The sequence below is a fragment of the Hyalella azteca genome, unplaced genomic scaffold (assembly GCF_000764305.2).
Source record: "Hyalella azteca isolate HAZT.00-mixed unplaced genomic scaffold, Hazt_2.0.2 contig7208, whole genome shotgun sequence".
NCBI lineage: Eukaryota > Metazoa > Arthropoda > Malacostraca > Amphipoda > Hyalellidae > Hyalella > Hyalella azteca.
In genome coordinates, this window is record NW_025937336.1 from 4,881 (window position 1) to 26,939 (window position 22,059).

Here is a 22,059-nt window from a genome sequence, read left to right on the forward strand (position 1 = left end):
CGAGCCTTTGACGTGACGAGACTTTGACGTGACGAGCCTTTGACGTGCCGAGCCTTTGACGTGCCGAGCCTTTGACGTGCCGAGCCTTTGACGGGACGAGCCTTTGATGTGACGAGACTTTGACGTGACGAGCCTTTGACGTGACGAGACTTTGACGTGACGAGCCTTTGACGTGCCGAGCCCTTTGACGTGACGAGCCTTTGACGTGACGAGCCTTTGACGTGACGAGCCTTTGACGTGATGAGCCTTTGACTTGATGAGCCTCTGACGTTATAGCATTTAAATCATACTGCATGAGAATGAGAAAAAATGTTTTTTTTTTTTGACCAATAGGTTATTTTTCTATATTTGAATTTGAGAAATTTCTATATGAATTTCAACTATACACCAAAGTTAAGATGCTGACAAATACAGAGTTTATAAAGGAATAACATGAAGTACTTGCTTGACACCATTATGGAGTTGATTTCTTCTACAATGTGTTAAAAATCATGAAAAATTCTCCCAAAAATGTAGACAAACTCACAAAATTCAGGAAATGCTCTTAGGTGTAATGGAGATATATGGTGTTAAGTTTTTATTTTATGCCATAGTGATGCGTTTTAAATGACTATAGAACATGTATGAGGACGTATTATAATGTAATTGGTATTTTTTCATAGCCCAAATGGATGTGGTCCTAGAGGACAATACTTTAGGTATGTCACTAAGGGTATTTTTTGTGAGCTAACTTGGTTTGGACTGTGTGCAGAACAATCATCAGTGGAGCCCGAGTGGAATTTCTACAAGTATTTGGTAAGCCACGATGGCGTCGTCCTCAAAGCCTGGGGCACCCGCACCGAGATGGAGGAAATTTTCTCTGAAATACAAGAGGCCGTCGATGCCGCTAAACTGGCGGCCAAAGAGTCCGGGAACGAGCCACTTAAAAAGGATCCTTACGATCAGAAAGAAGAGAAACAAGAGCTTTAGGAAACGTAGCCATCTTGCACCCCGCCATACTTTGATGAATGTATGCACGCTCCTCATATCTTGATTTGATATTATGGTTGAGTTGAACAGGGCAATTCTTGCACGCCATAAATCGCTCAATCGTCATGGGTGAGGATAGAGAATCTTTGATCGATTTCTCAATTTAATTCAAATATTTTCTTTCCTGGAACATGATGTTATATGTGAACGAGTTGTCTGGAATCATCATAATAATTTCTTTATCAACCTCTTTGGTTTTATCAGTGCCTAGAGAAAGACCAGTTTGATGTTCACCTATCAACATTATCCTTGAGTCGATCACACTCGATTGCTTTGCGCAAGAGTGGTGGGAATTGATCTTTTTCCATAATGCTTGCTCGCGGGTTAGTTTTAAGATGGTTGAGAATCTCATTGTACTTACTATTTAAAGACTGCTCTTACTATCACATTTAATTATTGTTACTCGATTTACGACTCCATATAATGACGGACGTATCCTCCTGCGCGACGCTTGGCTGCTTTCAACGTTCAAGACATGCCCTGTAATTAGAATAATTATATGATCAGATGGCTTCAATTACGGCAGCTGTGTCTAGAAGCGATATACATAGGATGTTTTAGAATAGAACTTTTTCAGTTATGCTTAGTGGGCTATAGATCTGAAACTACAAGGGCTTGGTCCTTGTTAGGCTAATATGATTTCCTACTCGTTCTTTAATCCCGGTTTTGGGTAACCTTTTTATTATACTTGGCAACATTCCTCACTAATTTTCAAGCCATTGAACACCAGATATTCCAGTCTTGTGCATTCCTCCTTCGTCATTCGCGTCTCATCGCGATTAAATAGTTAACCCGTTACGACCTTGATTTTGTGATTGGATATAGTGAAGCAAGATAGGAGTTAGTTAGTTCGTAAACCTTCGTGGTCATCGAGTATGACTTGCCTTGTTGAATGTTGCCTCTCTGTACCTGTTCGCTCAATTCCAAGCGGGCCTGAATTTTCGGTGCTTTTGTGGTAATCCAAGCTAGAGGTAATGGCGGTGTCTGCAATGTCTGATTACTACTTAAATTCTCTTGTTCGTATTCTATTTCTCTTCTTTGAAAGATCAGCATAATCCGTGTTCCTTATTGAAATATTATGAATTTTTGTTGATTTTCTGCTTAAATGATTGATTCTGTGAAATCAAAACAAGAAAAGAGCAACACGTAGAAATTGACTAGTGTTGAAGTTTCAATTTTTTTTTCAGTTTAAATATAAATCTTTTCGTGACCGAGTCAAAGTAGTTCGGGGCTCTTGTTATCGTGGCATGTTTCATAATTTAGTTCTTTTATGGTTGTTATGGATAGTTAATTATGATAATTATGGGAGGTAGCTGCAGCAATAATTAGTTTGTCATATAAGTTGTCTCAAATCAATGTCTTCCTCTCAAATAATTTTAGGGAATATTTTTTTACTGGTAATTACTTTAGCATCTTACTCGTTAGAATAGCACTTTTTACGTTGCTTTGTTGGCAGCTCTTCATATGAATAAATTTCGGAGAGTTAATATCATTTCATTAATATGTTACGTATGACCAGGTCAGTCCTTGTCTATATTGTGATACCGTGTACAAATACGAGGACTCGTCGTTGTGCTGTAAAAATATTTGTGATGAATACCTTTTGGATCGGTGGTGAAAAAAAACGAAGCAGGGAATCAATCATTGCATTTATTGCTGAAATATGAACGTAGAAAACGTACAAAGCTTACACGTTAGTTTGTACACCACGAGGCGACCTCACAACGCACGGTTTGGCACTTACGACATGCCGAGAATCTATCCTCTATACAATTAGTTGTCATGCATACGTCGATCTTGATTGGTATTGCCCGTAACCTTGATGAATCGCGGTAAATAGAAGTAAAAAAAAATCTAACAATGTCATGTATATAATAATTCGTATTAAATTATTTTACACTTGGGTACGGACGAATTCTCAAGGTTTAACATAATATTAACGAAGAAAAAAGAAAAATAGCTTCTAGGTTTATCGTACAGCGGATTTTTCAACATTGAAGCTGATGAGATCATCATAACCTTAAGGTACTATCACGCTCCTCCCTTCGCACCACCACAAACACCACCACTTCACAATGCTTCAATATAACGCCACATCCAATTACATAATGATGAAACAACACAATCTAATGAACAATTCTACACCATGAGAAAAAAATGCACTTGTCTAGCTGATGCCAAGCTTCATCCCGGTTTACGATCTAGAAATTGGACGGGAACGGCTCTTATTAATGTAAGTTACGTAACCGAGGACCTAATGACATTAAGAACGAAAATATTATATAGCATGAACATGCTGGCAAATTCCTGTCAAGGCAGGAATAAGTCAGGTTATTTATTTTCTAGTCAGTTACTAAAAGCATCGGTAAAACAACTGCTGTTCGTCAAGCGGAGTTGGCATCGACACAACCGTTGCACAAGCGAAATATTTATACCTTATTCTAGTAGCAAGTTACTTCGTAACACAAAATTATTTGAGCGAACTCGAAAGACAGAAGACATGATCGCATCGCTGCGAGACAATCTTATTAATTACAACCAAATTAATGATACTAATAGTCGAGTAGATTCAGTAATGCCAAACAACAATTAAATATTATTAACAAGGCAGCGCATCTCGCTGCACTATATAGATCGATAAATAATTCCCGAAAACTCCCGGCCATTGGGCTTGAGAACATCGATCTACGACTTCCAAGAGTTGATCGGAAATTCCAAGATGGCGGGGCCGGTGATTTCACTCTTTATATTTTTACCTCCAAGAACACTTAGGATGTCACAACACAACAAAAATATAAACACTGTCATGACTGATATGGGTGACCAGTTCATGAGCCTAAATTATTGTGCTGGCAGACATCGTACTTCGAGGAAACCAACCTAACAGATCTAAAAAATTCACTACAAGGATATTCTGGATGAAAGAGAAGCATTAAGCCTAGTAGATCGTCAACAACAAAAAGCCGCTATAAAAACAAACGCGTAGTTCGTCAAGTAAGCAAAGTAGCCTCGAACGTTGCGCCGTTCATGTTGCGGATTAGTATAACAACTTCCTTAGCTGTAACTTAATATGTCCAGGTTCAAGCTGCTAAATGAAAACAATGCGAAAACAATACATATTATGCTGCCCTATTGAGCTAGTCAATACTTGTCACGAATGGCACAAAGATAGGAATCATGAGATCGCAATTATATCACAGGTCACAAGCTTCAATAATTGAAAAATTACTATAAGTTTTTTTTTTCTGGTTTTACTTTGTTCAATTTGTATTAATAATTAGTTATTTAGCGTTTTAGGTTTTGGGCTTGAATCTGGACATGTAAAAGTTACAGTCGGAACAGTAAACGGATGTTGGAGATACTGCTTTTTTGTGACATAAGTTACATGGTTGAATAGCGGTCTTAAGTGCAGCGGGGGCGGGGCTTATAGCAGACGACGGAGGCACTACGGCGGGACTTTTCTTGGCGCCTTTGTTGACGGTTGAGTAGATGGCGTTAGGGTCGAGAGGTCCGGCAAAATGTCCGGGTCCGGTAGAAGGAGTTTGCTGTTGTTGAGAGGAGCCAACAAGAGGTAGCGAAGATTGTGAAGATGGTGCCGAATAAGAAAGTTGGCCTTGTCCTTGTAGCTGCGGTTGTCCGTGTTGCAGTTGCTGTTGTTGGCCATGTTGCTGTTGTGCATGTTGCTGTTGTTGGACGTGTTGCTGTTGTTGGGCGTGTTGCTGTTGTTGGACGTGTTGCTGTTGTTGGACGTGTTGCTGTTGTACGTGTTGCTGTTGTTGTACGTGTTGCTGTTGTTGTACGTGTTGCTGTTGTTGTACGTGTTGCTGTTGTTGTACGTGTTGCTGTGTTTGTGCGTTTTGATGAGGTTGTCGCACCGTGACCCCTCCTCTCCCTACGCTACCGTAACCTTGTGGGACATGTGAACCTGTCCTGGGAGGAGCGGACACGTAGAGTCCAGCTTGAGTCGAGGGTGCGTGTCTCTGAGCTTCAGAATGCGCTGCCATATGTGAGGTGTACGGGGCTTTCTGGTAGGGTGGCATTTGCAGTGGTTGACCACCATACGGTCGCGTGTGTTCACCTAGGTTACTGTTCTGGCGGGTCATTATAGGTCCCCGCGAGTTCGGGTCTGCAGAGGAAATCGGTTGAGAGTCAGGTCGAGATATTGTATGTTGATGCTGTTGTGGCGGCCTCAGTTTCTGTTGCATCTGTTGGTTCTGCTGAGGCGGCACCTGTTGGTTCTGTTGAGGCGGCACTTGCTGATTCTGTTGAGGTGAGATCTGTTGGTGCTGATGGGTCACCTGTTGATGTTGTTGCATTTGCTGCTGCCTCATTTGAAGAACGTGAGGGTGAGGAGGAGGTTGGTACTGTGACATAGAGGATCCACTATTGGTACGTGAGGGATTACCGCCATTCGGCTCCCTTGCAGATATCAAAGAGGCGGGGGGAGGAGGATGTTGGTAAGGACTTGTGCCATGTGCTTGCGATTGTAATACATTCAAATTATTCCCATTTCTATTATTGAGGTGATTGGAATGATTCGCCACCTGAGCTACTGGCACACCGTTTGGTACAACGCGGCAATTGGACACATTTGGGTTGGGAGGAGGTTGATAGGGGGGCGGGGGTCGATATTGGGGGGCACTAGTCGTGCTGTGGGAAAGTCGATTGGCTGGCAACCCTGGCTTGACATTTGATTGCGGATTTTGAGATTGGGGAGGTTGAACTGCTCGAACTGGTTGTTGCTGGACAGAATTGCAACTAGACCTCGAGATATTCGAGTCAAACGAATTATTGCCGTTATCTTGTGAAAAATTTGTGGGTTCTTCCGGTGGTTGGGCTCTTCTCAGCATAGGAGAATCTTGACCGCTACACGAAGAAGTCATTGCCGATTTTAGAACTCGCTCTAGAATGGGGTTGGGGATATACGCATCTTCTTCCTCATCCTCTGCAGTAGCCACTAACACAACCTGATCGCAGAAAGTAACGCTTTTCTTCATCTTCTTTTTGGGCTCATCTGTTGCCCCGGAAACATCACCATTTGAGTTGGTTGGATAAGAGTGTCTGCCGAGAAGAGGGGTAGACACTTGCTTCAAGATTCCAGTTTCAGAGGACTCAGACCTGAGTGAAGACGTAGAATTTTGCTTCAGAATTCCGGTTTCTGTTCCTTCAAGTCTGTTCCTGGATCCATTACTGTTCATAAGACGATTCACTTGACCGCTTTGAGAGGTAAAGGTTAGGGAGTTGCACTGCGTATATTCTCGGTTGAAAAGCTCAGGATTGATTTTACCTTCCGAGTTTTCCCTCATTTGGGCTGGTGCGCAATCAACTTCATCGACTCCTTCACTCACGGTTGTTTTCTCAAATTTATTAGCGAGATTTTTAACAAGCGATAGCTCGTCGTTTGAGCTTAATCCAGCTCCTTCACCGTCAGACGACGTAGAATTGTGTCTTCGTCGCAGGGCCGCTTGCTTCGCCTGCAGCTCCTGCAGCCAACTACTGCCGCTGCTGCTGATTGCGTAACGCTTCCCGCTGCCGGTCTTGTCTCTCTCCATGCTGTTGGTCTGATGACTCGAGAACGCGTCTCTGTGCTGAGTAGACGTCAGACGCTGCTTCTTGTCTTGCAGCTGAGCAAGCAGGCTCGATGTATTCGCAGCACTGACGTCATCACTGCAGGAAATTTCCTGACGTGAATTACCGTCGCTGCCGCCCAACTGTGGCTCTGAATTGCTGACAGAACTGGAAGCCGAGAAATGTTTGGCATGGTTTAGGGTAGAGCTCGAGGTACTTGTAGTTGGCTGAGAGCTACTGCATGTTAGTGGTAGGAGGCCGCGGTTTTTCAGATCTTCCACTGCCTCTTCCAAGGGCGGCGGAGGAGGAGGAAAATCTTCGCTCCCCTGCCGGGAGTGGAGGGGAGGACCAGTGGGTGGGGGAGCCGTGAGCGTGGCTGGCGGCTCAGATGCTGGCGAGTTTGGCGCGATGTGCGAGTTATAATCAGTTTGAAAGTGTCGGTCATAATTTTGCGTTTCCTGATAATTAACGTTGTTGGGAGATTGATGGGGCATGGAAAATTGTTGCTGCTCATTATTAAATGTATCGTAGTGCACCTGCTGTTGGTTCTGGAACATTGGCATTTGATTATTGAATTGCACTTGGGATCCTTGCAAAATTTGGTTATCCGGCATAGTATTATTTACGTTATCGTCAAAAGGACCATAGTTGTTATTATATTGGTTATTATGCAATTGCTGTTGCTGGTATTGGTTTAATTCATTATTGTTTTGATGACAGTTCATCAAAGATTGTGACTGATTAGCGTACTGCGGAGTCTGCTCATAATTGAAGTTATTCTGTTGATTATCCTCGGCTTGCATCGCTGGTTTGTGCTGATGGTTACCATCATTGATGGGTTCAATACAAGGTTGAGAATACACGTGCGTTTCTGTATTTTGTTTGAGGTTCTGGCAGTGCAGTGAAGCACTGATGTTGTCGTACTGATGCACACGTCTACTATAAGGTAAAGATTGTGGCTCTTTGCGGATGTTAGTATTATTGACGTTAGAGCTTATTTCAGGAGTGTAACTGCGGGGCGGCAAAGCTGGAGGGACTTCCAGGGACTGGGGAAGCGGGTGTGGAGCACGATGCTCACTCTTATGATCATGGGGAAGTTTGCTACTATCCCCGGATGGCAGGGGGAGTAGGGTAGACTGAGAAAGCTGGGAAGACGTGCGTTGGGGGATGGGGGGAGGAACTTTGGTAGCAGCTACCGGGGGAGGCAAGCCTTTCCCCACGCTCCCATGGAAACTCTTTCTCATGAGCTTGCTGCGTTCAAGGTTGGGGTTGGCACTAGATTCGAGGTTGCCTTCACTTAGATACCCAGCCATGGCCTTACCCTCAGTAAGGTACCCCACCATAGCCTTTTCGGATGGTGTCGTCGGTCGGGACAAACTCCGGACCTCGGCTTCTTGAAAATTTTGTTTTTCGTTCTCCTGTCCTTCCCTGAGATCAGGCATACTTCTGTTCTTTCGCCTCATTAGACCCCCCATCATGATTTTCCTCCTTATTTTGTGCTGCTTCTTGCCAACAGACTTGGCATCTTCGCCCTCCTCTGTTGGTGGCGGTTTGGTCTCCACAGAAGAATTCTTGCTTGGACTCTTTTTGTTGTTTGGGTCACTGGAATAGTCGCTATCTTCCAACTTGCCGCCGTGTTTGCTTTTTTTATCTTTGCTCTTTTCTTTCTTGTCTGAGTTTTTCTTATCCTTGGCTTTCACATTTGCTTCGGCACACTTGGATGGCGAAGTTACAGGAACAGCGATGGACAATTTCTCGATCTTCTTCCCTTTCTTTTTTGGGAGAGTGGCGTAAATTTCGATATTGTTTTGCACAGACCCTGGCACCTCGCCGTCTCGCTGTGCCACCCGGTCTGCTGAGACTGCGCTCGACAACTGCAGTTTCTCGACGGTCTGCGCGAGGGTCTCGGCGGCATTAAAGTTGCCCGTGTCGCCGCTCGATGCGTCTCGCGAGCCCTGACGACTGTGATGGGCAGATGCCTCGCGAGAGTTCTGGCGAGACACGCGAGATCGCTGCGAGTCTCGCGACCCTTGCCGGCTGTGCTGAGCAGGACCGTCTGAAGGAGAAGCCGGGGATTAACACATATAAGAATTTCGTCATCAACGATACATAATCAAAATAGAAACGTGTATTAATACAAAAATCTCACATGAATGCACATCATTCGAACCTATGTTTGCCGAATCCATAGTTAATTATCAAACATAGACCTTAAATCGCCGCCATACATATTTGTTAATATCACTGAACATGAGAGGTCATCTTAGCTACTGATAGGAATCGACCCTGTTACATGTTATTTGATACCCATTTTCAAGGTAACATCATCATCTTACCTATCTTATATGAGCCGGTGGTCTTACCCGTTACCTATCTGCCAAGGCAACATCTTACCTATTGTAGAGGAACCGGTCGTCTTACCCGTTACCTATCTGCCAAGGTCTTACCTATTTTATAGGAGCCGTCCCAAGCGGCAGCCTCTGCCTGTATGAGGAGACGTCGGTGCAGGGAGCGGCCGCGCATGACGCACGTGTTGTGCTTCATCTGCGCGAAGGTGAGCGACTGCGCGTTGTTGTACGGCGCGCTCATGGCTGCGCGCGTCTTGGCCGACGCCTGGTTACAGAGGCGGAGTGCGCCCTGGAAGAGGGATGGGGGAGTGATGACACGGGTGGGGGAATGATGACATGAGTGGGGGAGTGATGACATGGGTGGGGGAGTGATGACATGGGTGGGGGAGTGATGATAAGAGTGGTCTGGGGGGAGTGAATATGGGTGGGATGAAGGGACGGTGGTGAATTCGGGGATGAACATGGATGTCGTAAGAGGAATTAGGATGAAAAACGTAGCAATGGAGGGCAAAACGTGTCCTTGAAAATATAATGCAGCAATAAATGCAGTCAATTTCCAGTATTAGTTTGCAAAATCTAGCCACGGTGTCGGTAACACAATCGCGCAAACAAAGAAATTATGACGGGATGCACCAACCTGATATTTTGAGGTGGATTCTTTAATGAAAATAACAATAAAGATAAACGATAAGAACGAAAAGACCCGACATGAAGTCCTAAACAAGGATAACAACAATACAAGATAAAAATTATGATAATCATTAATACGAGCTGCTGACAGACCTGCAAGTCGCCAGCCTCCTCGAGGGCGCGCGCCTCCTCCAGCAGAGCGTCCGCCGTGAAGCACAGCGTCTCGCACGTAACCCCCAGCAGCGACCCCTCCGACCCCCCGGGGTCTTTCTGCTGCTGGGGTTGTTGTTTATGGGGTTGTTGGGGCATTTGTTGTTGGGGAGGTAATTGGGATTGTTGTTGGTGTGGTTGTTGATCGCCTTCAGGGATCTTCTGAAGCTGCTCGTGGAATATCAATATTAACGTCAGTTTACATTCCGCTGTCCTTAATAAAAGTTTCATTTAATCCTTGAATTTGTTTCATTACTGTTGAATCTAAACAAGATTATCGGAGCACAGTACTTGTAACATATAGGTTTAAGAAAATATATAGTTTTTAAACTCATTTACAAAGAATATGAAAATATTTGTATCTCACCCCCAGAAATGTTTGGTTTCAATATAATGAAAACGAGGTTATAATATTTATATTTATCTATAGCGTGATTAACAAACTTACACCTATGACTAATATGCCTTTTTTCCCAAAACGGCAAAAATTCATTAGACAAAATCTCGCACATTTCTCTCTGTGACTACAACCTAGACACGCACCTGCAAGTTATGCTTCAGCGACTGCTGCAGGGGGTACGAGTCATTGGACGAGAGCGAGTAGGAGTCGTAACCTGCATCGTTGGCAGGTGCATGACCTGTACTATTACTGTTGTTGTTGTTGTGGCTTGGTTGTTGCTGCAGGTTATTGTGATGCACTTGTGAGTTGTTATTAATAACGTTATTTATAGAAGCGACGTTGTTTGTAGGCTGATTGTTGCCAAGATGGACGCCGATGCCGAGGTTTGCGTACTCAGGATGCCCGGTGGAAGAGGTGGATGATTTGGAAGGCGACGAGGAGTTGGACGAGTTGCCAGGCTTGCCGACGATGAAGGGGAAGTTGTTCTCCATGGACGTGGAAGACGAGGAGGAAGCGCTGTTCCTGTCACCACTCCAGTTGCCAGAGTCACGTCTCCGAGGCACGTTAGCAGAGTCAGGCATGTTGAGCACGTCGTGTTCGTAGGACGAAGTGCTGCCCACTCCACGAGTCACATCATCGCTGCCCATCGTCGACACCCTCGTCCGGGTGTCCTTGCGTGACGAGTAGACGGGTTCGTCTCCCTCTACACGTGGTCTACCGATGTTGGGTTTGTTAGGCAAGACTCCGCCGGTCTGCTTGATGCTGTCCACCTGACGCTGGTAGTTCGACGATGCAGGTCCGTCGAAGACGTCATCGCTGTTGCTTTCGCTCTGGTCCGAGCTCGTCGGCGTCCCGATGACACCGTCGGTTCTGTCTTCGTTACGGCGAGGGTTCATGGGTGCGTCAGGAAATAAGTTGCTTTGTGCCGGGATACAAGTGTTGGCCTTGATATGGTTAGTGGCAACAAACGTGATTTTGTGTGGCGCTGATTCAACTGACACTGGGCTACCATTAGGGTTAGCATAGAGCAAAAGCAGAGGTTGAAAATGTCCACGCCGACATTTCTCAACAACCTGTTCCCAGTTAGGACCGATCTCGCGGACAGTCGCATCATCGAAATAAATCCACACCCTCAACTTGGTGTGGAAGAAAAATGTGGAATAATGTTTCCCGTAATACGTGACCACGCCCACCAACTCGTGTTGGGTTTTGTGAGCCCATTTGTCATCCACGACGCTTTGGAAAATATCGCGAAGTTTGAGCTTGGTGCCGACCGTTGCAAAGACGGCCATGATGTGGTCGAGGCTCGGCCGCTCAGAGTCCCAGACGACGCCGATGGAGACAATCTCAGGGCGGTTCATGAGGGTCCGGCAGATCTGGATCTTCGCCCCACAGGCGCTCTGTCAGGAGGGAGGGGAGTTAGAGAGGAGGGGGGAGTTTTGGGGCTAAAGTGGAGTTATGAGGAGGAAGGTGAGTTATCAGGATGAAGTGGAGTAATCGGGTGGAAGTGGAGTTACGAGGAGGAAGATGAGTTACGAGGAAGGAGTGGAGTATCAAGACATGGGTAAGCCATATGGTGTAGTTGACATTGTAAACGCATACAAATGGCACAAAGAAGTAAAAGTTATCATTCAAAAGACAAGAATGCATCGGAACATGGGTTTTCATCTAACACACAGAGAAATTATGGGTCCAATTAAAATTGTTCGCTTATGTGCTTACCGGACAGTCCCTGATGTCACCCATGCCCCCCGCCTTCTTAAGGAGGTGACCGAAGACCTCGAGGGGTCTGGTGGTGGGGGGCAGCAGCCCCGCCTGTGCAGTGAGCGCAGACGCAGACACGTAGTGCACCATCTGCGTGAAGGGCAGCGGCTCCGACGTCGCACCGCAGGCGCTGCACACGCTCTGCTCCACCAGCGTCATCGCGAAGCGCTGGTGCGGCACGCAGTGTCTGCGGGGGGAGGGGGGTTAGGGGCTGTCTCTTATACACATCTAGATGTGTATAAGAGACAGACTTTGCACCGCACACTTGACTCACTTTGCACTGCACACTTGACTCACTTTGCACCGCACACTTGACTCACTTTGCACCGCACACTTGACTCACTTTGCACTGCACACTTGACTCACTTTGCACCGCACACTTGACTCACTTTGCACCGCACACTTGACTCACTTTGCATTGCACACATGACTCACTTTGCACCACACACATGACTCACTTTGCACTGCACACTTGACTCACTTTGCACTGCACACTTGACTCACTTTGCACTGCACATGTCCTCGTGCTCATGGCTGGCCACATGGAAGTGTATCCTAAGCAAGATGTTCTCAAAGCACTCAGCGGCGTCGTCCATGAAGCCGAGCTGGAAGCGCTGTTGGTTGTAGAAGGTTTGGGCCAGCGCGCGTCTCAGCGCGTCGGGCGGCAGCGCTGACTCGTGGCTGAACTGCAGCTGACTGAACAGCTCCTGTGGGGGGTCGGTAGCTCAGTTAACAGCTCAGTAAAGAGGTGAATAAACGGTTTAGTAAGCAGGGCAGTAAGAAAGATTAATAAATAGCTCAACGACCAGATCAGTTAACAGCTCACTGGTAAGATGAACAGATCAGTTAAGAGCTCACTGATAAGATGAACAGATCAGTTAAGAGCTCACTGATAAGATGAACAGATCAGTTAACAGCTCACTCATAGGCTTACTGAACATTAAGGTAAGTAATAAATAAGTGTTTATGTTAGCAACACAATAAAGGGTTCACTGGGGGTCAGTAAAGGGGTCAGTAAGGGGAAAAGGTGTTCAAATGACTGGGAAAAAGTCAGGTATATAACCATGCAGTTCAGGCAACATCGATGTTACGCTTCAGTCAACTGCTGATTATTTCAGCAGTTGCTCGCACTGTGAGTGAGAAACGAGACGTCGCTATTCAGAGAACATTAGTCATTTATTTTCATGACGTAAGTTACGATTACATGTTAATGATAAGCCAAAAACCTGCGCATCTATTCACCAGTGCATCTGCTGAATGCAGTGCATCAGCTGAAGGCAGTGCATGAACTAAATGCAGTGCATCAGCTGAACGACAGCACTGCATGTAACGGTTGCTTTCGATCAACTCGAAAAAGCGATGGTACGCCTTCGCCTAAACTAGAGCATCTAGTAAATGCGTGCATAGTGAAGCAGAACATTGATATGCACACATCAGAACCTTAATGCAAACACACAGGCATACACCACTCACACAAGCACACACCACTCACACTAACACACACCACTCACACTAACACACACCACTCACACAAGCACACACCACTCACACACCAGCGCTGTGTCGTCCATGTTACCTGGAGGCAGGAATGTTCCTCCCTATACCTGAGGCGCAACCGCAGGTAACAAAGCCCTAACTACCCTACCACTCCCCCTACCCCTCATGCTACCCCAACCCTCCCCCCTCATCTCAGGGCATACCTTCATACCCTCACCCCCTCCACCTAATTTTTCAGGCCTACGGAGAGTCGTCACGGCCTTGCCGGCTCGCCTCAGCCACAGAAAACCTAATAATAATAAGCGCATTGTTAGCCCATTATTATTAGTATTATTATTATTATTATTATTATTATAGCTACGGAAAAACACTCATAGGAATCGGTGACGCAATTAATGACTGACCTTTGACAGGTGAAGATAGCTAGTTATCAACTTATGGATATTACCAAAAAATAATACTCAAGTATATTAGGTACCTATAGCCAAAATTGATTCACACGAAAAAAAAACAAGAATAATAGTCACAAACGAATGATATATAAAAGCATCACAAAGCAGAAATGTCGGGGGAACAGCAGCAGCGCACCTGGAACGGGAATGCGTCCAGCGCAACACAGTTGTGGTCTCCTGGAATCCGACCAGCAGGAGCTCGAAGAATTCCAGCATTCCAAGACAGGATCATTGATTATTGCGAACATTCTATGGCAGGACCATTACGGTGATAATTAATCATTACTTTGAAACCCATTTTATGAAGGGACATGCATCCATAACCATCCGTCGAAAACAATTAACTCAAGAACCTTAAATTACATCAAGAACCGAGTGTATATAAAGTCAATGTACATGTTGCTGCAGTCAATGTACATGTTGCTGTAAGAGGATTGCATTCAGATTGCAGTGATGTATCGCCAGCCAGTGCAATTTAGAAGCGTACTGTGCAGACTAGTATATTGTGTGCGTCGTGCTATCCAATTGTATTCAATTGTTGTAGCACACAATAACGTGTTCAGTAGATAGGCCTGTATTGTATGCCACCATACAATGTATGTTGGACGTGCGTGCGCACACATTCCGCGCGTTTACCTCAACGCATTGAATTTGAGGCGCACTCGAAAGTTGGCATTCTTCCACCAAACATTTACACATAGTCTGTGTGAATGAAACCCATTGTTTTCTGTGTGTACGTCAATAGAGCGCACTGAACTCCCAGCAATTGTACAAAAACAACACAAAGAAAAAATTAATTCAACGTGATAAGAAAGTCCTCCAGATTCACGAGTTCAGCGGAATGAGGGACACGCGAAACGTCGGCACCATATAAGCTTCAAAAAAATATATATTCATCATATCTTTCTATAAAAAGTCTCTAGTCTAAAAAAGAAGAGTCTAGTCTAAAAAGTCTAAAACACGCATTAGTACTTTTTTCTAATATACGAGTTCATCACAAAAAAAAACTAATCACTTCACTTATAAACGCTAAACATTTCTCAGCCTCCACCGCACCAGCCAGGGAAAAACCTCTTGATTGCAAAGCGATAAATGAAGAATATATATGAAACACCTCCACTCCTTACGCTTGACGCCGCGTGGCATGAAAGCAAAAGTATCGTAAACACTTCCAGCGTGGGTGTCACTCGACAGTCGAGAAGGCAGCAGAGAAAGTGTTACGCGTCCAGCGCTGAAAGTGTCCGAAAAACTGGCTTTGTGTCCACACATCAACGCGCATCAGTGGGTTCTTTTCCTAGTATGATACTTTTTTTAATTTTCATACTTCAGAAGAAAATAACTGGTAAGTGCGTGAAGTGCGCGAGATGGGAAGAACTGTAATGCAATAAACACGTGACAGGAACAGTTCTTGGAAGGCTGATGAGTGTTCAGAAAAAACAATGTGCAACAAGCGAAGAACTGGTCAGCGAATCCGTGTTGTTGCAAGGAGTTCCTTTGTTTTCTACAATAAAAAAAGAGTTGAATCGAATCAACCTTGAAGCGAGAAACTTGACCGAGCGATAGAATCGTTGCAGCCACGGCGCCTGCAGGGGAAAGAGTTTAATGTTCAAGACCACAAGGGGAGACAGCAGCAGCCCTGAGGAGCGGTGATAACCCTGACAAGAAGACACGCTAATAACGAAGGGACGCTTCGATAAAACTAGCAAGGGGACACGGCGATAACCTTGGCTAGGGAACAAAGATGAGGGAGTAGTAGGAGATGAGGGAGCAGTAGGAGATGGAGTAGTAGTGACCTACCCTCACCTGACACCAGCACCAAGGACGTCCACACGATACCCTCGATTGCGATTTATGTTTTACAGAGAACCCTCTCTCCCGTGGCGACATGCATGAACCCAGTGTTCTGATAACGATATCCCTCATATTAGCCGTTGACATCGGTTTACTGGCTGAGCTCTATCCTGCAGGGTAAAGTGTTCACTAAGAGCAGCAGCTGCGGCCACGCAGGATCAAGTTGCCGCATCCTGCGCCCTGCCACAGACACACCGCGCCACAGCAGCCACGCGTCAGCAACATCATTTCAGCATCGTGTACACTTCAACCTAATGTTGAACAGAACACTATGATTTAGTTTTAATTTGTGAAAATTTTCGGGCATAAATTTCATATCCACACTTGCTCAGTGCCTCATATGATTTGGGTGATGTTGAAATAGTTTCAGTGTGCATATTTAAGGTGAAAATAACATGCCGTCCGCCTACTTTTCTTGACTCTTCTCTGAAGAATTTTTCGCCAGTTCGTTGCACGACTCCGTAACAACAACTCACAGGGTGCTGCTAGTACGCATAATTCTTGTCTTGACTTCTACGACCACTGTGCGCTAGGATATCCTGGTGTGAAGATGTCCAGCTCCTGTTCTTCAATTGAGCTTATGGAGTAAAGCCTTTATTTGAAGCCCGGCCTGAGCACGGTCAGCACTTTGGACGAGAGCACCTGTGTCGTGTGCTCTATGACACCTATACCACTAGTATCTACCACTACTTTAGCCCCTCTGGCCACCACATGGTTAGTCTACCACTATATTGTCCCCGGCAACCTAACTCTGCGCGGGTGTGGACTATAGCCACGGGTACCAACTCTGCACCGGTAATTCATATACAGAGATTTTTTAGTACTTCAGGTACGTCACCCTAAATTCGGGGGATCGGAGCATAAGGTACAAAATTCTATTCATTTTACTTGCTACCCTGATAAATAATAAGCCCGTAATTGTCATTACCTTTTGAATGATACATTTAATCAATATATATGCCTCTTTGAAGGAGCGTTTTAATCATTTTAATGTTTTATAATCAGAACGCATGGCACCCTTCTTCCATTAGCTATAAGTGCTATTCGCTACGATGCATTAATTTATTCAACCTTGTTTTTAAGACCTCTTTTTTAGGCTTTTAACGCCTAAAATAACCACGATTTTAGTTCTTCAAACTTACGAGTTGGACATACGCGGGGCGAGTTAATTGGCGGCTCCTCTTCGCGGTCCGTGAAGAGAAGTCGTCACAGTAACGCAGGAGCAGAACAGCGCAAATTTCATCATGATGGCATTGTCACCATTATGCAAATTTTCATTAAAGTAAAGATTTGACTCGTGTTTTTCTGCCATCTGAAATCATTTTATTCGGTTCGTTCCCAAAGATTGGTCCAACTGTTAACATCGCATACACATCAACATTATATGCATCATCAACGTATCAACATCATATAAAAGCACCCAACAAGGAGCAGGGTGCGATGGTAGAATAAAGTACATAGGTGAGAAGTAGAGTGCGATGGTAGGGAGGAATACGGTGCTATGTGAGGATTATTTAGTAGTTGTGAGAATTTCCGGGCATCGCTGACTGGACATCGCTGAGTTTCATCGCACCAATTTCCGGGCGGGCACGACGGGAGGAGAGGGGCGTGGAGCAAGAGGGGGTCGCACGACTAGGTTGAGGGTAAGCGTGGGTCAGATGACTTGGTTATGGAGGACTAGTTTTAAAACTCGCGTGTAAAATTCGTAATCTGAAATTTTTGTAATGCGTATAGCGATTTAATTTGCTCAGTGAAAACGACAGGCGATCCGTGCGAGAGAAGCCCAAGATGGAGAACCATGATGTTAATATCATCACATAATAAATTTCTCGCTCGGGTTCGTCTGAAAAAATAAATTAACGAATCGTCGATAATGCATCATGAAAAAGAATACTGTTTACAACATATCATCTTTGGCGCTGAAGGAATAGGTCCGCTTAGGCCTGTATGCCGATTCCTGTGCTCTTCGGGACATGTTCACTGATTTATAAAAATGGCCTTTTGACAAGATCTTTTCAACTGACGTTTGTTTACATCATCCCTGGACTTTAAATAGTGCCGTAAGGTGCTAAGCATTTCAAGACTGAGCATAAACTTATGCATAGCTTTGTTTAGTCTGTTCTTGAAGGTGTTCATACTCGGAGCGTCAACGATGTCATCGGGAGAACTGTTACACATGTCGGTGACTCGAAGCGAGAAGAAATGTTGTCGCATGGATATGTTACAACGCAGTTTTTTAGTTTATAGCCGTGGCCACTAAATATATGTACGTATCCTCAAAAAATTCAAAAGCTGAGGAGAAACATTATTGCTGTTAAACAAGTCGATGCGATACACATTTAGAAAGAATGAATATCTTCACGGTAACTTCTGCTCGAAACGCTTTATTGAAATTAAAATTTAAAAACACTCCCGTACGAGTGGGCAGATTTAGTAACACCTCAAAGATACTCTAAGAGATTAAAAACAAACTTTTCCCAAATTCAATAGAAATTTCGAAACTGATTAGTCTATATTAGAGCGCTTAATTAATATGAAAAATCTGAGACATTCAGTCAATATTCTAATTAAAAATGAACAAGTATCAAGGATTTGCATAAGATTTTAAGAGGAATTTAGATACACTGAAGAATTTAGTCTTAATTTTAAGTGGAATAAAGAAACACTAAACCATTCAGTTAAGATTACAAGTAATGGTAAGAAAATCGTAGGCAATTTTTAACTTGACCATGAGGAAGAGTGACCTCATTAACCTAGTGCCCCGTGAACTCACCTGTAGAGCCTTCTGAAGGCTGGTGGCCTGTGCGTTCAACATACTTGCTCTTCAAAACTTTCTAACTTTCTTCTCAACTTTATTGCAGTTATACGCACGTCATCACTGAACATTCCTTTGTTTGGACTCGAGATTTCTTACACTTTCCTTATACTTGACGATATCATCACGAAGCTTTTAAGGTTCATATATTATGTAAGTATGAGATTACGACTAAATAAAGTTCGGGATCTGAGTAAAGTTATCTTGTTCCCACCTGCAATATAAGTTGGTGAGTGACACAAAGCTTATCACACTCACGCACGAAATTCACGAATGTTTTTCCAAACGAATCAAAAAGTGTAATTACGAATGTAGCAGCTGGTTAACACGCACAGCTTGATATCAAAAGAAGCATGTAGGAGGAAGCAACTATAACGTCAACAAGCAGTTGGAAAGTTTTAGTAGGAGTTGAAAGGGGGCGAGCGTTAGTGGAGAAGAGGAGGGAAGGGAGAGGGGAGAAAAAAATTAAAGCTATAGGCCATATTAAGGTTAAAAAATCGCACACAGCGGCAAATATTTATTGTGACAGAAAATTCTGCATCGTTCAGAGTGTTATTTAAAGTTCTTTTCAATTCTACTCTTGCGCGATGCATCGTAAAAAAGCTTGGCTTTATTTTTCTGTTTGCTCAAGAATTTGGTTTAATAGCAAATAAATAATTAATAAAAAATAATGAAAACGTCACATGACGGTTGCACGTCAGACAAACAGAGGCCAGTCAGAGTTAAGACGTGAAATATTTTATTCAATATATTTTACAAATATAACGACAGATCTTAACTGTGATATTTGTGGCAGATTAAAATATGATAGAAATGAAAGGAAATCATGAGACGCTAGCAGCAACCGCTTGTTTGAACTCAACACGAGAACGCGGAAATTGGGCGCAGTTCTCATTAACTTTCTCTAGAGTTTTAATTAATTTAATTACCGGAGAATTGATTTAAATTTTCTCGGAATACATGGATAATAATTGATTAGGAGGGCTAAAAGTGACATGTTTAACACGATGCAAATACGAGGTGAGCAAATATTATTGTTATTATTGTTATTATTAGCCTTTTTTAAGAGAAATGCATGCGACTAGCCGTAGATGCGCGGTTATTTACGCGAGCTTTGAACACACATAGTTTCGTGCAAGTTATTGCGATAAAATTGTCAATGGACGAAAAATTCTACTTCTTCAATAAAATAATGAAATTACAGAAAAATTGACTACTTCTCACATTAAAATTATATTCAACGGTCGGAGAATTCCTCTACTACTTCCCATTAAAATCATCCAATAGCGGAAAATTCTTCAAACTGGGATTGTAATTACAACGTGTAAATGCGCCTTGAACTGATCATGCTTGACGTCGAACGGTTAAGCCGACCAGATCATAGCCGAGTTATGGGTGGCCGGTCATTTGTAAACGCTTGGATGTACATTATTTGGCTGTGATTTTCATCAAGGTGCTTACGAGCAAGTCTTGAGCGGCTTACAAAGGCTAGACATGATGGAACTTAGGATAAGACAAAGACCATGACATTGTTAACAGCGGGGCACCGGAAGAGAGGAAACACATGCAAACAAAAGCGAAAGCAAACAATAACGATGAAATAAACGTGAACAACAGCTGAAGCAAACAACCAAGTCCAATGCTCTGCAACCAACGCTAAACCAACAGCCGCAGTGGAGAGTTCCAAACAAAAGCACGCGATATCAGTCAACGTTTGCTCGCGTCTAACCTGTTTCCTTGCAGAAATTCAGCGATCAAGTAAAACTGCGAAAAAAGTTTAGGCCGTGCGCGATAACGGAGAATTTTGGGGCTATATAACGGTGGAGTTGGGTGCTAACGGTGGAGTTGGGTGCTAACGGTGGAGTTGGACGCTAACGGTGGAGTTGGACGCTAACGGTGGAGTTGGGCGCTAACGGTGGAGTTGGGCGCTNTGCTGTGGCGGTGTAGCGTGAATGCTGTGGCGGTGTAGCGTGAATGCTGTGGCGGTGTAGCGTGAATGCTGTGGCGATGTAGCGTGAATGCTGTGGCGTTGTAGCGTGAATGCTGTGGCGTTGTAGCGTGAATGCTGTGGCGGTGTAGCGTGAATGCTGTGGCGGTGTAGCGTGAATGCTGTGGCGGTGTGGCATGAATGTTGTGGTGTTTGTGGTGTTGTAGAGCTAATGTTTCAGTGATGATGCAGAATTGATGTGCTGGTGTGCAGCTCAAAGATGTTCGGAGTAGAGGATGTTAAGCAGGCGGGACACTATCATTCATGATAATATGTTCACTGAATTAATTGATTAAAACCTCATGCAAGGAGGGAAAAGCTATATTTACATACAGCTGCTCAACATCAGTTAGCAGTACAATCGTTCTCCATCAACAAAACTATTCTTAATCAGTATAACTGTTCACAACTGTTCCATATCAAAATAACTGTTCCCGTAATCAGTATAACTGTTCACAACTGTTCCATATCAAAATAACTGTTCTTGTAATCAGTATAACTGTTCACAACTGCAACTGTTCCCGAACAACACAAGTTCTGCCCCTTATTACCTATTCCGCGCGACAATAACAGGTCGGACCTGACCACTCACAAGCACCTGCCGCTACTATATCATGCAGGTCTTTTGATATAACCATTCCACTATGACACTTCACGTGGCCCCTCACAAAGGTCAATAAGATCAGGCAAGAAGTGTTAGGTGGTAAGGGGGCGGGTCACTGAAGCACGGAATGGCTATAGATGAGTTAGCAACACAGGTGTGTCAGAGCGCACACGCGGCGCACCTCCTCTCACGACCGCCAAAGGCACACTGAGCTCACTTGACCTCTCCGTCTCCGCGTCGACGCGGAGTAGTTGTGATGGTGGAGGGGGGAACAGGTAAGAAGGAGGAGGTAGTGGAGAGGGAAACAGGTAAGATGGAGAGGGGGTGGGAACGTAAGTCCTGCCTGCAGGTAGTAGTGGATTGTTTGGGGGGTTAGGGAGAGTAGGGGGACTGTGAGGAGGGGTTGAGAGTGACTCCAGACAACCTAACTCACGCTCACCAGCTTGCCTGATGCAAGACTCTTCTCTAAACGACGGCTTCCAGGACTTAAGGACTTTTTGTTTGTGAGACTAAGAAGTCCAGCCAGAGTTGGCCGGCAATAATTGAGCTTGATTCTCAATTAGGGTGAACAGATCTTGCTGGTTCACGGCAGCGCGCCAAACTGCAAGCTTGACCGGTTCCTTTGGCGCGAACCTCGGCCGCCGAAACGACGTAAAAAATAGTTTTTGTGTAGGTGTGAGACTGGAGATGGAAAAAGTCCCTACAGTAAAAGAGGATATACAGATGTAAAAATACCAAAAAGAGGAAAGATAGATGTAAAAAAGTATCGAAAAGAGGAAATAAATAGAGAGGTAAAAAAGTACAGCAAAAGAGGAATTAGAGTTGTGAAAAGGTACCGAAAAGAGGAAATAAAGATGTAAAAAAGAGCCGAGAATAAAAAGCAACATTGATAAGTAGAAGTATA

At 44.3% G+C, this 22,059-nt stretch overlaps 2 protein-coding genes across 2 annotated transcripts in view; one reads left to right on the plus strand and one right to left on the minus strand.

Moving 5' to 3' along the window:
* Positions 1–2,516, plus strand: part of LOC108671755 (glutathione peroxidase 7) — a gene marked incomplete at its 5' end in the record, with an annotated part of 3,822 nt that extends 1,306 nt beyond the window's left edge. The window contains 1 exon segment of the mRNA XM_018159329.1: positions 752–2,516. Coding sequence (XP_018014818.1) covers positions 752–969 — 218 coding nt within the window.
* Positions 2,517–2,663: 147 nt separating this feature from the next.
* On the minus strand, positions 2,664–18,786 carry LOC108671753. Its single transcript, XM_018159327.2, has 8 exons — positions 18,523–18,786; positions 12,454–12,656; positions 11,908–12,136; positions 10,329–11,585; positions 9,729–9,953; positions 9,045–9,234; positions 4,761–8,653; positions 2,664–4,718 (listed from the first exon to the last, which is right to left on the minus strand). The coding sequence occupies exons 1-8, from the start codon at positions 18,562–18,564 to the stop codon at positions 4,323–4,325; spliced, it is 6,435 nt and encodes a 2,144-aa protein (XP_018014816.2). The 5' UTR covers positions 18,565–18,786; the 3' UTR covers positions 2,664–4,322.
* Positions 18,787–22,059: the final 3,273 nt, after the last annotated feature.